The 12,345-nt window shown below is 36.9% G+C and overlaps 2 protein-coding genes across 4 annotated transcripts in view; both read left to right on the top strand.

The window, feature by feature from the left end:
- Positions 1-2,107, top strand: part of LOC112049987 (tetratricopeptide repeat protein 28) — an 86,723-nt gene extending 84,616 nt beyond the window's left edge. For 2 of the 3 annotated variants that reach the window (XM_052882763.1, XM_052882764.1), the window contains exons 40-42: positions 34-185; positions 305-430; positions 514-2,107. In XM_052882763.1, the coding sequence (XP_052738723.1) occupies positions 34-185; positions 305-430; positions 514-1,700 (1,465 nt within the window). In that variant the 3' untranslated portion in view covers positions 1,701-2,107. The remainder of the gene's footprint in view (positions 1-33; positions 186-304; positions 431-513) is intronic. The other variant, XM_052882765.1, reaches the window with a different exon arrangement.
- A 4,732-nt stretch (positions 2,108-6,839) lies between these two features.
- On the top strand, positions 6,840-10,991 carry LOC128198294 (tetratricopeptide repeat protein 28-like). The gene is made up of 9 exons (XM_052882766.1): positions 6,840-6,974; positions 7,167-7,390; positions 7,544-7,708; positions 8,168-8,323; positions 8,401-8,504; positions 8,681-8,834; positions 8,918-9,069; positions 9,189-9,314; positions 9,401-10,991. Exons 1-9 carry the CDS (start codon positions 6,927-6,929, stop codon positions 10,582-10,584), a joined length of 2,313 nt encoding a protein of 770 aa, XP_052738726.1. The 5' UTR covers positions 6,840-6,926; the 3' UTR covers positions 10,585-10,991.
- Positions 10,992-12,345: the final 1,354 nt, after the last annotated feature.

Raw genomic sequence — 12,345 nt, forward strand, 5'->3', positions numbered from 1 at the left:
ATAAAATTCTAAATGAAAAAGTATTGTTTTTAGGTTATGGAGAGTTAATGGATGTCACGAACTTTTGGCCTCTCTCGGCTTCGACTTGGCTGAAGTTGGTCAAGATGAAGTTACTCTCCGCACTGGCAAAGCGGCTAATAGACGTCACATACAATTTGTTTTGCAGGCCTTACTGGCGCTTTTTGGTAAGACTTCGTTATTATTTAAGATTTTGAATTAATTAGCCCTTGTTTTGTCGCATCTGTTGAGTCCAATCTTTTGTGGATTTTAATTTTGGTTAAATTAAAAATATATTTTAATACAGATACGCAAGAGGCACCACGTAGTCTGAGCTTGGAGTCCAGCTCTAGCGTTGAATCGTTAGCATCCATAGAAGATGGAGACTTGGAGCCGCATTCCGATGGGGAACCACCACCAAGACAGCATAGACGTAAGTTTTATAAGTAATTATAACTGGAATAATAAAACTGAAAAATGTTATTCAAAGATACTTACAACTAACCATTTTTACAGAAGAAAGTGTACCAGCCATGCCACCTCCGCCATTGCCATTAGGATCTTGCGGTGGTGCCTTCACAATGTACGTTCGCGGCACCAATTCTGCAACTGAAGTTGGTCGCGGTGAACCTGATGGTAGAACAGCCCCGCCCCCAGCTCCTCCACCACCCAGATATAGAGGAGAAAGTGATGCTGCCTTCACCCCGTCACCGCCTGCAGCACCACCTCCAAACTCCTCTGCGCCTCAAAGAGATGTATCTTTAGCGTTAGCACATCAAACTAAAATCAGAACTCTTTACACAAGGCGACCTCCTTCTACTGACGACTCAGATTGGGAAAGTTCTGGCCACGACACAGTCTTACGAAGACGTCCGGAACATCCTCATCAAAGATATTTAGATGCATTTTACGATTTAGCATCAGCTCAAACTCGTCGAGCCGAAGATGAAAAACCGGACCAAACGTTAAGCCAGCCATCAACGTCAAAGCGAGCTCCGAGACCCAAAATGGGTACAAACAGTCGAGACTCCATGGCTCAAGTCAGACATATGAGCGGAGAATTAACTCCCACAATATCCGAAGTTTACCACGAAAGAAATATTGGATTAGGTCTAGCCCCACCATTAGCAGAGCTACTTTTGTCAGAAGATTCAAAAACTGAAATGAGAACTGCTAGCTCCAGTGAAAATTTACTTTTACAGAACCTAGAGAAGTTAGGTCTACTTGGGGAGACCAGCGAAACAGAGGACAGATGGTGTAGTGGAAACGCTTCTCGACCTTGGCTATCCGCACCTCCTTTGGAGACAGATATACAAAGTTCAGATTTGACAACTGCTGAAATAATAGAACGGAAAAATAAGTTCAAGAAAGACATCGAACCTAAAAGAAAAGAAGAAAACGTTTATGAATTAAAACAGAAAGACGATACGGCAGGACCGAGTGCGATAGAAAAGCGGTGCGTTTCGCCATTTTCGGAACTTTCTAGAAGGGATGAAGGCGATGGCAGAAGCATTGCAGATTCACATTCTTCTTATAAAGCTCTTGTTTTGAATCCTAGAACACCATACCTACCCGAAGAAGGGGAGTCGGGAATAAATGCTGGTAATGAAGGAGGTAAAACGCACCCGAGAGTCAGACGACCTCCCGTACCCAGAGGCAGACCAGCGTATACCACACTTGATTTTCCACCGCATAAATTATAAATTAAACAAATATATAACTTATTAAAATTAAACACAAAATTGTTAAATTCGTTAATTTTGTAAATAATTAGGCGGCTATGTTTTTTATATCGTAAGTAACTTGTAAATGGATTTGTAAAAATATTTTTATGAAACCTTCATTTAGATAACATATTAGATAATTCTATATTATTACGTAATAAGTCGTAAAAACTAATCGTAAGATTGAAATTGGTCGGTTTTAGTTAATTAGTTTAGTTAATTATTTATTTAAAATATACCGAGTATTTCTCTATTTTCTACTTCATAGCTAGTACATGGTTATTGTACCTACACAAAAAGTAGACATACAAAATATTTTATTTCTTGCCATCGACTGTTTTGTAAAAATATATTTAAGTGAAATACAATACTCGCACAAATCAAAATCATATTTTATTTTACTTCCCAAACCAGTAAATTTACTTTCAAGTATAGGTAGTTTATTACGTAAGAAAAATTCCTTAAGTTCCGATGACCTTGCTTATAATAAATGTAACGTGCTAAAACTTGTGAGCCTTCAAAAGCTTTTATTTTTGTAATTAGACGTAACTTAAAACATTTTTTATACATTTAAAGAAACAGTTTTTGAACAGCTTTACTTAAATAGGTATATTTTATGCTTCATTTATATTCATCATTATCAATCCATATTCGGCTCACTGCTGAGCACGAGTCTCCTCTCAGAATGAGAGGGATATAGCCAATAGTCCACCACGCTGGCCCAATGCAGATTGGCAGACTTCACACACGTAGATAATTAAGAAAACTCTCAGGTATGCAGGTTTCCTCACGATGTTTTTCCTTCACTGTTTGAGACATATGAAATTGAATTTCTTAAAATGCACAAATGAAAAGTGCAAAAAGGAGGTTTGTTTCTTTGTGATCAATTATTGTAATATTGTTTTACTATTGCTTTCTTAAATGCATATTGATACGTAACTAAAAATTCACGCCACCCACATCTACTAAACAATCGACAATTTGTAAAAAAAATCAAGACAATAGCGTAAGTATCAAACGTTCTGGTATCCGCTATACGTAGCCAGTACGTGACTATAAAATTTGAAAACATTATAAAAAATAACAACAAGTTCAATGTACGTCCGCATTTTTCCCTAATTACTTAAATGTATATATAATGTGATGAAAAGCCCCACGGCTAGAAACTCCTCATAAACGTGCCTTATTTAGGGTTCCATAACCTAAGGTTAAGACGGGATCCTACTCGTATAACTAACTGCGGTGTCCGTCCGTCTATCACCAAACTGAATCTCATAAACTGTGATATTTAGACATATAAAATTTTCACTGATGATGTATTTCTGTTTCCGTTATAACAAATACATAAAAATATATATTTATGGAGGTCCCATAAAACGTTTTGCTTGTTTTCGATCGCTAGATATCGATAACGGCAACAGGTAGACGTGTGAAATATTCAGTTAAGAGTTGTATTCTTAAATTAAAATAAAATTAATATTTAAGGAGGCTTTCATACAACAAACTGAATTTTTAAATTTTTTCGCCGCTTTTATAGACAATGGTACGGAACCCTTCGTGCGCGACGCGTCTGACTTGCACTTAGCCGGTTTTTATTAGACTATTTACGTAATCCGTAGTAAAAGATAATCTAAACAAACAATGTTTTGCTACCCAAATGTCAGCTGATCACCTTTCGACAATTACGGCATCTAGTTTAGATCGATTGACATGAAAATTTTAGGTGCCTACAATAAAGTGAAGTAGGTCTACGTTATCGCCCTTGTGTAATAAAAAAGGCTACCGTAGTTGTACAAATGCCAAGGAATAACAGTGTTCAGTGTTAGACTATTAGATAGATTTAATAACTTCTTTTACATGTAGGTTATATTGTAGATGTGGTATTTATATATTAATATCACCATTATTCAATGATATTTTATGCTAGATATAGGATGCTAGCGCATTAGTACTGAGGCAGACAAATGTCTTAATTTCATTTAGTCGCTTATTAAACAACGAACGTTATTTAAACAAATAATACCTAAATGTCGTCTACAATGTTGAGTTGTGTGTTTTGACGGCCTCCGTGGCGCAGTGGTATGCGCGGTGGATTTACAAGACGGAGGTCCTGGGTTCGATCCCCGGCTGGTCAGATTGAGATTTTCTTAATTTGTCCAGGTCTGGCTGGTGGGAGGCTTCGGCCGTGGCTAGTTACCACCCTACCGGCAAAAGACGTACCGCCAAGCGATTTAGCGTTCCGGTATGATGCCGTGTAGAAATCGAAAGGGGTGTGGATTTTCATCCTCCTCCTAACAAGTTAGCCCGCTTCCATCTTAGACTGCATCATCACTTACCATCAGGTGAGATTGTAGTCAAGGGCAATTTTATTGTTGTAAAGAATAAAAAAAAGGAAGTGTAAAAACTTTATATACTTAAATATAAGTATAATGGAATTAAAAACAAAATTGTACATTTTGTCCACTGCATCCATGGAGTCGCTAAATTCCGACCACTATTTGTGGTGATTACGTAGGCACGTAACATGTATATAGTATAAAATGATCATTACCGTTATCACTCTATTTGTGTACCTCTTTATAGTAAATAGGATTTGGAGCTTAGACCCACAATGCTTCTTTAAAGCGAGTTGATATCAGAAAGCAAAGCCTCATAGGCTAACAGATAATCATTTATAGCAAACATTTTTGTCAAGCTGGCAAGTCTTTAAATAGGCCTAGCCAGAAGACTTCTGACCTCTTCATACAGGATCTCAAAATCCAAAGCTAAGCTAACCATATAAGTAAATTTTTTGTTTATATTAAAATAAAATATTTACTATTGACTGAGCATACGAGTATATTGGCTTCAATTATTGTAATTTAGCATGTACTATCTATTATTTCTATATTCTATGTGTATATTTTATACTGGGTGTTTTTTACCTTTAAATAAACAATTATTATTATTGAATTATTGTAACTGATCAAAATAATAGATAAAATATGTATAGGTAGGTACGTTAGACTATATGGAAATTAAGATATTTAGCGGTCTATTACTAAAGTATAATTACATTAAAATTATGCTAATAATAGATGAATATGTAATTATTTAGATTACCTACGCGTATGACGCGTTAGTATTGAGGAGCTACGAAATTCCTTCACATTAAGAAATTTTAGGTAACGAGCGGAACGGCAAACAAAACAGAATATTTTATGATAGTAGGTAAGTAACCTTGACAAACTATGGGGATGTTATACGAATAACATGATTTTCTTTTTCATTCAATCATCTTAGTTTTTTTTGTTATGTTGCTCTAACAATTTGTGTTTTAGTAGAGTATTACTATGTTTTTTTTTGTTTTTAACCATAAAATTAAAAGGAACAGTCAATTTTTTTCAGGCGGTACGAAGTTAAAGCGGTTCAGCTACTTTAAGAGTTTGTTTATTTGCGTTAACGCGCTAATTTCAGGAACTACTGGTCCGATTTGAATAATTCTTTCAGTGTTACATAGCCCATTTATCGGGGAAGGCTGTATATATTCCCCGTATACTTCCGGGAACAGGAACCACTCCGGTGAAACCTCGCGGCGTCAGCTAGTCTATCTACGAATAAATACGAGTAAGCTAAGCTAATATAACTTTATTTACAAATCAAATAGCCTGTCGCTATTTGAATGTGATCGCTTTCACACTTCTATTGATTCTTGTGCTTAAAATCTTTGTGTTTGTTTTTCTGACCAAGAACTACTTTAATTTTCAATATACCATTCACAATAGCAATCATACTTATTATCTTCAATCCAGATGCTATTGACCTTTGCCTAGATTTTGTTCAGTGTTCACATTTATCGTTTGCAATCGTCTCAATCATATCGAATTGAATCTTGAGCATTAACTCGTAAATGGATTGTATGATTTGAAGTGTGATTATCAAAAACTACGTAGGTAGATAAAAACTTATTCGAGATTTGATCGTTGTCAGTAGCAATTTATTAGATGTACCACCTCGTATATCATTAAATACGTAAAGTGGTAGAAAACTGGGAAGGAGGTTTTCCTCTTGGTGGAAAGCGGATGTGCAACCTTAGATACGCCGATGATACTGTCCTCATTACAACGTCAGTGGAAGACATGGAAAATCTTTTACAAAAACTAGAAGCAGAAAGTCGAGAGTTGGGCTTGAGTATAATCAAAAACAAGACAAAGCTTATGATAGTTGACAGAGCGGGCAAATTACTTAATACCAACATCATACCATCAGTAGAAATCGTGGAGGATTTTGTTTATCTTGGATCTCAGATTTGCAGTGATGGCAGCTGTATGCCAGAAATAAAGAGACGCATTGCGATGGCGAAAAGTGCCATGACCCGACTGAACAAAATCTGGAAGAATAGAGGCATATCAAACAACACCAAGAGTCGCCTTGTCCGTGCCTTAATATTCTCGATTTTTATGTATGGAGTAGAAACTTGGACCATAAAAGCAAGAGAAAGGCTTAGGATAGACGCGTTCGAGATGTGGTGCTGGAGGCGCATGTTAAGAATACCTTGGACAGCCAAGCGCACAAACGTGTCTATTCTATCGCAGCTCGGAATCAAGGTTAGGCTTTCCTCCTTTAGTTACTACCACATACTGGGGTATTTCGGGCACATTATACGGCGTGGTGACTGCAATTTAGAGAAATTAATAATAACAGGCATCACTGACGGGGAAAGACCGAGGGGCCGCTCACCAACACGATGGGCTGACCAGCTGAAGGAGAATACAGGGACGAAGTTCTACACTATAGCAGCGATGGCCACCAACAGAAGCCGATGGAAGGCGTGGACCCGCAGGAGGCTGGGATCTTACCAGGACCATGATCTTCAGTAATGAAGCAACGACTATAGAGAGAGATATCATTAAATACTAAATATACAGTAACAATTTAAGTACTCGTACCAATCATACTTGGTACACTCTAAGCCCGTCAACAAGCATTATTTAGCATAGCAAGCAAGCAGTATTCGTTAGTTGGGCTAAGCTTCTATCAGCTCTCCTAGAAAAGGAGTGTTGGCCCAAGAAGTGGATCGTTATGAATCAGCTGATTATCAATTTGTAGAGCATTTTGTATAAAAGCTTGTTTTGTTATAATAAAAAAATTATTTATTATATTTCATTTTGTATAGATGCTGAACTACCTCCAAGTAACGAAGAATTGCCTCCCACCTCTGAGTTTATGTTGACAGCAACTGAGATCATGAATTTGAAAATCACCGCCAGACTGGTAAACTCTTAAACATACCTTTTTAAGAACGAGTTACTGTTGGATTACTTGCCGAGTGCTTATAAACTTGCATGCTTGTAATAGCCGAATTCTAATATGATAACTTTAATGTTAATAATCAAACAAACCAAACAAACGTATGATTATTTGCAAAGTTGAACTTAGTTAAAACCATTTTTGATACATTTCCAGGTGGTACTTTCATGTGCCCCGTCAAGTGCAGCGTTCCAAGACTCAGATGATCCAGACTCCGTTACATCAGCCGGCGAAGGTGTATCCCGTTTGTGCAGAGCATTCTTGGCAGCTGGAGCTCAAGCTATATTAGTCACCCTCTGGCCTTCTCCTCAGGACACCGCCACTAAGATTTTATATCGAGCTTTGTATTCAGCACTTTTACAAGGAAGCAGGGTGGCAAAGTAAGAAATAATTTTAGTTTTAGATTACATATAGGAAAACATTGGTTTCAATACCCCAACCGAACAAGATAAAAAAAAAATTGTCATCTAGCCATAGTCATATTTAATTGGTTTTTAACGGCAGTTTTACTAACCAACAATTATTTGTTTCAGAGCTCTAGGAGATGCCATGCAAACAGTTCGTCACACCAAACATTTCTCCCACCCTGCACATTGGGCAGGTCTAACCTTATTAGGTGTTAACGTGCGTTTAAGCAACAAAGTTGCACTTATGGGCCAAGCACTGTGTGAACTGCTAGCCGCTCCAGACAAATGCAGGTTCGTATTATTCTGACAGTAAAAAAACAATAATGAAATACTTTTGATATGATAACGTCTTATAAATCGATGAACGCCGGCTGCACGCACGAAGAAGTGTGACGTCCGAAGCGAAAGCGTGGAACAAGTGATAGATAGGGAGACACGATCGGCCTGAGCTTTCAGCTTGTACTTAATTTATCGAAAAAACTAATAATTTTCAATTCTTAACCCTAACCCCTTCTTTGTATCATATAAAATAATGATAATTCAGTGATAATAATTTAATAAAATTATAAATAGGCAATTTTTCATCAATCTAGTCTCAAGACTTTATCATATAAAATTCATCAGTGGAATGACTTCACAACCAACCTTTTTTTATCAAAAATCTTCTTGAATTTAGAAAAACACTAGACTTTGATTCTTTGTATGATAAAATGTATTTTGCAACTAAAATTTTGATTCTGACTCTTTCAGAGATGCATTGAGAGTTTGTTTGCACTTGGTAGAAAAGTCTCTACAACGGATCGTAAGAGGTCAGAAGAACGCAATGTATACGACACAAAAGAGTATCGAGAACAAAGCTGGAACTTCTACTGGTTGGCGGGAACTATTGATGAGCGTCGGTTTTAGGTATGAAAATCATCTGACTCTTAAAAAACACAAATGTGTGAATTGCGTGAATTAAAATTATTAATATTTTTTAATAGATTTGAACCAGCGGCAAACGGCATACCTTCAAGTGTGTTCTTCCCTCAAAGTGATCCCGAAGAAAGATTAACACAATGCTCTGCCAGTCTTCAAGCTCTGTTGGGTATGAAATTTGCTTTATAATCAACTTATTATTTCGAATTTTGTACACCGAATATTTTGATTTTTAGATTTAGTATAAAGATTGTTTTTGATATAATTAAATGTTGCAAGGGCACCTTTCTACCTAGTTTAGAGATTTTTCATACGATTGTATTCTTTCCTCTATTCTTTCCTCAGGATTGACTCCAACGACGCTGCAAGCGCTGTCGAAACTTATATCGAACGGGAGTGATGTAGCAGACGACATAATAGGCGTAGTTCGCTCTGTTATATCGCAGTTCTCCGTGAAGAGTTCTGAAAGTGATACCTTTGAGGTTGCTGTTAACGTCAGGTTCGTTTGCATCATTTTTTAATGATTTTTTTTCACTTGACTACTTGATGATAAAATTCTAAATGAAAAAGTATTGTTTTTAGGTTATGGAGAGTTAATGGATGTCACGAACTTTTGGCCTCTCTCGGCTTCGACTTGGCTGAAGTTGGTCAAGATGAAGTTACTCTCCGCACTGGCAAAGCGGCTAATAGACGTCACATACAATTTGTTTTGCAGGCCTTACTGGCGCTTTTTGGTAAGACTTCGTTATTATTTAAGATTTTGAATTAATTAGCCCTTGTTTTGTCGCATCTGTTGAGTCCAATCTTTTGTGGATTTTAATTTTGGTTAAATTAAAAATATATTTTAATACAGATACGCAAGAGGCACCACGTAGTCTGAGCTTGGAGTCCAGCTCTAGCGTTGAATCGTTAGCATCCATAGAAGATGGAGACTTGGAGCCGCATTCCGATGGGGAACCACCACCAAGACAGCATAGACGTAAGTTTTATAAGTAATTATAACTGGAATAATAAAACTGAAAAATGTTATTCAAAGATACTTACAACTAACCATTTTTACAGAAGAAAGTGTACCAGCCATGCCACCTCCGCCATTGCCATTAGGATCTTGCGGTGGTGCCTTCACAATGTACGTTCGCGGCACCAATTCTGCAACTGAAGTTGGTCGCGGTGAACCTGATGGTAGAACAGCCCCGCCCCCAGCTCCTCCACCACCCAGATATAGAGGAGAAAGTGATGCTGCCTTCACCCCGTCACCGCCTGCAGCACCACCTCCAAACTCCTCTGCGCCTCAAAGAGATGTATCTTTAGCGTTAGCACATCAAACTAAAATCAGAACTCTTTACACAAGGCGACCTCCTTCTACTGACGACTCAGATTGGGAAAGTTCTGGCCACGACACAGTCTTACGAAGACGTCCGGAACATCCTCATCAAAGATATTTAGATGCATTTTACGATTTAGCATCAGCTCAAACTCGTCGAGCCGAAGATGAAAAACCGGACCAAACGTTAAGCCAGCCATCAACGTCAAAGCGAGCTCCGAGACCCAAAATGGGTACAAACAGTCGAGACTCCATGGCTCAAGTCAGACATATGAGCGGAGAATTAACTCCCACAATATCCGAAGTTTACCACGAAAGAAATATTGGATTAGGTCTAGCCCCACCATTAGCAGAGCTACTTTTGTCAGAAGATTCAAAAACTGAAATGAGAACTGCTAGCTCCAGTGAAAATTTACTTTTACAGAACCTAGAGAAGTTAGGTCTACTTGGGGAGACCAGCGAAACAGAGGACAGATGGTGTAGTGGAAACGCTTCTCGACCTTGGCTATCCGCACCTCCTTTGGAGACAGATATACAAAGTTCAGATTTGACAACTGCTGAAATAATAGAACGGAAAAATAAGTTCAAGAAAGACATCGAACCTAAAAGAAAAGAAGAAAACGTTTATGAATTAAAACAGAAAGACGATACGGCAGGACCGAGTGCGATAGAAAAGCGGTGCGTTTCGCCATTTTCGGAACTTTCTAGAAGGGATGAAGGCGATGGCAGAAGCATTGCAGATTCACATTCTTCTTATAAAGCTCTTGTTTTGAATCCTAGAACACCATACCTACCCGAAGAAGGGGAGTCGGGAATAAATGCTGGTAATGAAGGAGGTAAAACGCACCCGAGAGTCAGACGACCTCCCGTACCCAGAGGCAGACCAGCGTATACCACACTTGATTTTCCACCGCATAAATTATAAATTAAACAAATATATAACTTATTAAAATTAAACACAAAATTGTTAAATTCGTTAATTTTGTAAATAATTAGGCGGCTATGTTTTTTATATCGTAAGTAACTTGTAAATGGATTTGTAAAAATATTTTTATGAAACCTTCATTTAGATAACATATTAGATAATTCTATATTATTACGTAATAAGTCGTAAAAACTAATCGTAAGATTGAAATTGGTCGGTTTTAGTTAATTAGTTTAGTTAATTATTTATTTAAAATATACCGAGTATTTCTCTATTTTCTACTTCATAGCTAGTACATGGTTATTGTACCTACACAAAAAGTAGACATACAAAATATTTTATTTCTTGCCATCGACTGTTTTGTAAAAATATATTTAAGTGAAATACAATACTCGCACAAATCAAAATCATATTTTATTTTACTTCCCAAACCAGTAAATTTACTTTCAAGTATAGGTAGTTTATTACGTAAGAAAAATTCCTTAAGTTCCGATGACCTTGCTTATAATAAATGTAACGTGCTAAAACTTGTGAGCCTTCAAAAGCTTTTATTTTTGTAATTAGACGTAACTTAAAACATTTTTTATACATTTAAAGAAACAGTTTTTGAACAGCTTTACTTAAATAGGTATATTTTATGCTTCATTTATATTCATCATTATCAATCCATATTCGGCTCACTGCTGAGCACGAGTCTCCTCTCAGAATGAGAGGGATATAGCCAATAGTCCACCACGCTGGCCCAATGCAGATTGGCAGACTTCACACACGTAGATAATTAAGAAAACTCTCAGGTATGCAGGTTTCCTCACGATGTTTTTCCTTCACTGTTTGAGACATATGAAATTGAATTTCTTAAAATGCACAAATGAAAAGTGCAAAAAGGAGGTTTGTTTCTTTGTGATCAATTATTGTAATATTGTTTTACTATTGCTTTCTTAAATGCATATTGATACGTAACTAAAAATTCACGCCACCCACATCTACTAAACAATCGACAATTTGTAAAAAAAATCAAGACAATAGCGTAAGTATCAAACGTTCTGGTATCCGCTATACGTAGCCAGTAGCCAATGGTACAAGTTCCGTTTGATTATAACCCAATGACAAATCCATTAGCCAATTATCTCCACGGCTTGTGACTTAAGTACCGAAGTACGTGACTATAAAATTTGAAAACATTATAAAAAATAACAACAAGTTCAATGTACGTCCGCATTTTTCCCTAATTACTTAAATGTATATATAATGTGATGAAAAGCCCCACGGCTAGAAACTCCTCATAAACGTGCCTTATTTAGGGTTCCATAACCTAAGGTTAAGACGGGATCCTACTCGTATAACTAACTGCGGTGTCCGTCCGTCTATCACCAAACTGAATCTCATAAACTGTGATATTTAGACATATAAAATTTTCACTGATGATGTATTTCTGTTTCCGTTATAACAAATACATAAAAATATATATTTATGGAGGTCCCATAAAACGTTTTGCTTGTTTTCGATCGCTAGATATCGATAACGGCAACAGGTAGACGTGTGAAATATTCAGTTAAGAGTTGTATTCTTAAATTAAAATAAAATTAATATTTAAGGAGGCTTTCATACAACAAACTGAATTTTTAAATTTTTTCGCCGCTTTTATAGACAATGGTACGGAACCCTTCGTGCGCGACGCGTCTGACTTGCACTTAGCCGGTTTTTATTAGACTATTTACGTAATCCGTAGTAAAAGATAATCTAAACAAACAATGTTTTGCT

Source organism: Bicyclus anynana, chromosome 8, assembly GCF_947172395.1.
Source record: "Bicyclus anynana chromosome 8, ilBicAnyn1.1, whole genome shotgun sequence".
Lineage (NCBI taxonomy): Eukaryota > Metazoa > Arthropoda > Insecta > Lepidoptera > Nymphalidae > Bicyclus > Bicyclus anynana.